Genomic DNA, 4,072 nt, shown 5'->3' with positions numbered 1-4,072 from the left:
GTTTTTGTTTTTTAAATACACACACACACACACACACACATATATGTATGTATGTGTGTGTGTGTGTATATATATATATATATATATATATATATATATATATATATATATGACTTTTTACAGCTTTATTTAATAAATAATTTCCTTGCAGAGGACATAAGAATTCTACCAATTACATAAGAACAAATATATTTGCACATACATTACCTTGTTAAACAAAGATCCTCTTCTGTATACTCAAACTCATAAACAGGTCTAACACTGGCAGTACCTATTATTTATTTTTATGGGTAGATTTCCCATTTTATCAACTTCACACTTATGGGAAGAGGTTCTGGATTTCAGAGTTTCTTTAGTATTTGTGTCCTGATTCAAGAACTGCCCTGCTGTCCATCACATGGCATCCACTTACAGCTGCCAGACATTTTACATGTACTCTTCTCCTGACATCAACACACAGAACACATAATGCACAAGCGTGACTCCAATCTTGTCAAACGATACTTTGTTCACTCTTCTTCAAATAAAAATTTCTACTTCTTGTGTCTTTGCCATGTCCTTCCCCTTTCTTCAGTTGCTCTCATCTGGATTCCTGCATAAGTTTAACATTTCAAGGACTAAAGGCCCATCTTCCCACTGAAGGAAAACATCTTCTCAACTATTTTACTCCAGTCACCTATGATCTGACATTCTTTAGTCTTTATCAAGCATGTGGCACTGCTTTAATACTGTTTATTTATCTTTTCACAAGTTTTTGAGTTATCCTTAATTAGATTACAAGCACGTTACAGACTGCTATATTGTTTTTCTATTACTCATAGCCCTACATACTAGATGTAAAATACTGGTTTTATGACCTAACATATGTACATTGAGTAAACAATAATTTTCTTCAACAAATCTGTATTATTTGTAGAAACATGGATATTTTGCTAGCCCATAAGTTAAGTGTTAGGTATCAGAAGTCATCAGATGATTCTGTGTCCCAGCCACAGGACTGCAGTTGTTCATTCTGTGGGAACTCAACCTCAATGTTATAAATAAAATTTGGATCATCCCTCTTCTTCTGATTTTTCTCAAAAAGTTGATCCATGATGCTCTTCCTTTTAGCAAGCTCCTTGTCTTCTAGTTTGTTCAGGTCCTCCTCGGGATCAATGGTGGTTTCCTGTCGAATTTGTTCCATCGTTTCTGCCAAGCTCTGTCCTTGTAAGTAGCCTCGTAATATTCTGAACAACTTCTCGAGCTGCTTCAGAGACACCTGTTCCAGGTAAAACTTGTGTCGTGGATTATTCTTTAATTGTTCAGCGGCTCTGGTGCAATCTGAAAACTTGGAAAAGTTCCGTACTGGCATGATCCGCTGGCGACTCTTCCCCTTGGTTTCATTCTCATAAATTAAGATCATCGCTGGAGGCTGGAATCTGACTCCACATTTCTTGGCAGTGTACATCATTTTCAAATATACTTCATATATACCACAGGAAATCTGACAAAAAACTGACTTTTCAACAGACTCTCTTCCCGCTTGGAGACATGTCGCCTGTAGCCTTCGGGGGTACCCACCGACCGCGGGCACTCTCCATATCCTCGAGACCTGCTCGCGGGCTCTGGTCGGCGGCACCAGGGTTGCGTCCATCCACTTGTTTCCGGGCCAGTGACTGTAGACCCCTGAGACCTCTGGGAAGAGCACCTCCTACGGCGGCCGGGAAGGGGTTGTCGCCGCCCCAGCGTGCACCTCGGCTACGAGGCGGGCGGAGCCTGAGCGCTACCGGAAGAGACGACGCCGCATGCCCCTGCCGGGAGCTCAGGTGAGTTCCTCCTTAAGTATATTCTTAAAATATTCTTTTTTAAAATTTATTTTCTGTTGGTTTTGGCTTTTTGAGGTAAGATTTCACTCTAGCTCTGGCTGACCTGAAATTCACTTTGTAGTTTCTGGGTGGCCTTGAACTCATGGTGATCTTCCCACTCCTACCTTCCAAGTGTTGGGATTAAAGGAGTGGGCCACTATGATGCCTGGATAAAATGATATATATATATATATATAAATGAGAGAAAGAAGACAGACAGAAAACGGGTGTGTCAGGGCCTCCAGCCACTGTAAATGGATTCCAGACACATGTGCCACCTTGTGCATCTGGCTTACATGGGTACTGGGGAGCCAAACTTGGGTCCTGAGGTTTTGCATGCAAGAGCCTTAACTGCTAGGCCTTTTCTACAGCCCTTAAAATATATATATTTTTAAATTTTAAAAAATTTTTTATTTATTTATTTGAGAGCAACAGACACAGAGAGAAAGACAGATAGAGGAAGAGAGAGAGAATGGGCGCACCAGGGCTTCCAGCCTCTGCAAACTAACTCCAGACGCATGCGCCCCCTTGTGCATCTGGCTAATGTGGGACCTGGGGAACCGAGCCTGGAACCGGGGTCCTTAGGCTTCACAGGCAAGCGGTTAACCGCTAAGCCATCTCTCCAGCCCAGCCCTTAAAATATTTTTAAATTATATTCCTAGTATACTTTTTACATTGATTTTTAAAATGTGGATATCTTTAGTTTTTAGTTCTTTTTATTACTCTTGTCTTAGTGATCTTAAGTATTATTACATGTATGTTATATATGTGGGGTATGTGATTGTATAAGATGTGTGGGTGTATTAGTCAGGGTTCTCTAGAGGAACAGAACTGCTAGAATGAATTATTTTAAAAAGGGAATTTATTGGATTAGTTTACAGTAGTCCAATAGCAGTTGCAGGCCTGAGAATCAAGGAACCTAGAAGCTGCTCAGTCCATGTGGCCAGATGCCTCAGCAGTAGGGACCGCACTGCAGATGGTGCTGGAAGGCCTGTAGGCTTTCTGAAGAGCCAGTGGGTTTCAATCCATCTGGGTCTTCAGTTGTTGGTCTTCAGTCTGCACTGGTCTTCAATCCATGCCGGAAGGCAGCGAGCAGCTCCGGCAGCCAAAGTGGAAGGAAGGAAGGGGCTCTTTTCACCCAGAGCTTCCTTATATAAAGTTCCCCTCTGAGAGGGACCACCCACTCTGGGAGGAGGGCTCACTCTGGGGGAAGGTCTTCCTCTTTCAGTTAATCCTTCCAGGAAGCAACCTCGGAGACACCCAAAAGGGATTTCTGTGGATTACTAAACAGATCAAGTTGACAGCACCTTAACTATCACAGTGAGGTGTGTGTGTGTGTGTGTGTGTGTGTATGCACTGCCTATGCTTTATATACAGGTGTGTAGTACTCAGAAGAGAATGTTGGATCTCCATTTCTGTTGCTCATCTGATCTACATATTTTCTGGTTATGTTGCCTCTCCCTCATCCCAGAGCTGCTTTCTGTCAGTGAGCCTCAGTAATTCTCTGTTCTTTGTTCCCTGTGGACTTGGTTACACAGGTGTGTGGCTATGCCCAGATTTTTTGATTCTGGAGTTGTGGGTTCTGGAGCGTCCCATTTGCCTGTCCCTACCTAAGAGCTCTCATGCTTAAGCAGCAAGTCCTCTTAACCACTCAACCATCTACCCCACCCTATTCTTATACTTTCTATGACTTTCTTTTGCATGGTTATTGGTATAGTAGTTATTGCTCATTGCTTTTGATTGTATTACTGAACATTGTTTAAATTGATCTTGGAAGCTGGGTTCCTCCTCTTCAAGTGGGACTGTAGATTGAACCCTCCAGATCAGACTGCTGACTAGGAATAAATCTATATTAAAATTAGAAAAGATATCAATTCTATGAGATGCACACATACCAACACTAAAACACAGTATATAAGAAAAAGGAAGGCAACATTATTACTCCAAATATTAATATGTTTGAACAACTAAATTTAAAATACTGAAATGTTTTAAATTCCAGACAAAAAAAAATCAAAATTCAAGCTGGGCATGCTAGTGCATGCCTTTAATCCTAGCACTCAGGAGGCAGAGGTAGGAGTATTACTGTCAGTTCAAGGCCACCCTGAGGCTACATAGTGAATTCCAGGTCAGCCTGAGCCAGAGTGAGACCCTACCTCAAAAAACTAAAACAAAAAAAAAAAGAAAGAAAAATCAAAACTCTAATATTATAAGGGATTAATAAAAGC

The 4,072-nt window shown here is 41.4% G+C and overlaps 1 protein-coding gene across 1 annotated transcript; it reads right to left on the bottom strand.

The window, feature by feature from the left end:
• Window positions 1–958: 958 nt before the first annotated feature.
• LOC101602297 (centrosomal protein of 19 kDa-like) lies at window positions 959–1,456 on the bottom strand. Its single transcript, XM_045161146.1, has one exon. The coding sequence runs from the start codon at window positions 1,448–1,450 to the stop codon at window positions 959–961; it is 492 nt and encodes a 163-aa protein (XP_045017081.1). The 5' UTR covers window positions 1,451–1,456.
• Between the last annotated feature and the right edge of the window lie 2,616 nt (window positions 1,457–4,072).

Source organism: Jaculus jaculus, chromosome 11 (assembly GCF_020740685.1).
Source record: "Jaculus jaculus isolate mJacJac1 chromosome 11, mJacJac1.mat.Y.cur, whole genome shotgun sequence".
Taxonomy (NCBI): domain Eukaryota; kingdom Metazoa; phylum Chordata; class Mammalia; order Rodentia; family Dipodidae; genus Jaculus; species Jaculus jaculus.
The sequence above is the reverse complement of the archived record's forward strand: the minus strand, read 5'-3'. Positions and strand labels throughout refer to the sequence as shown.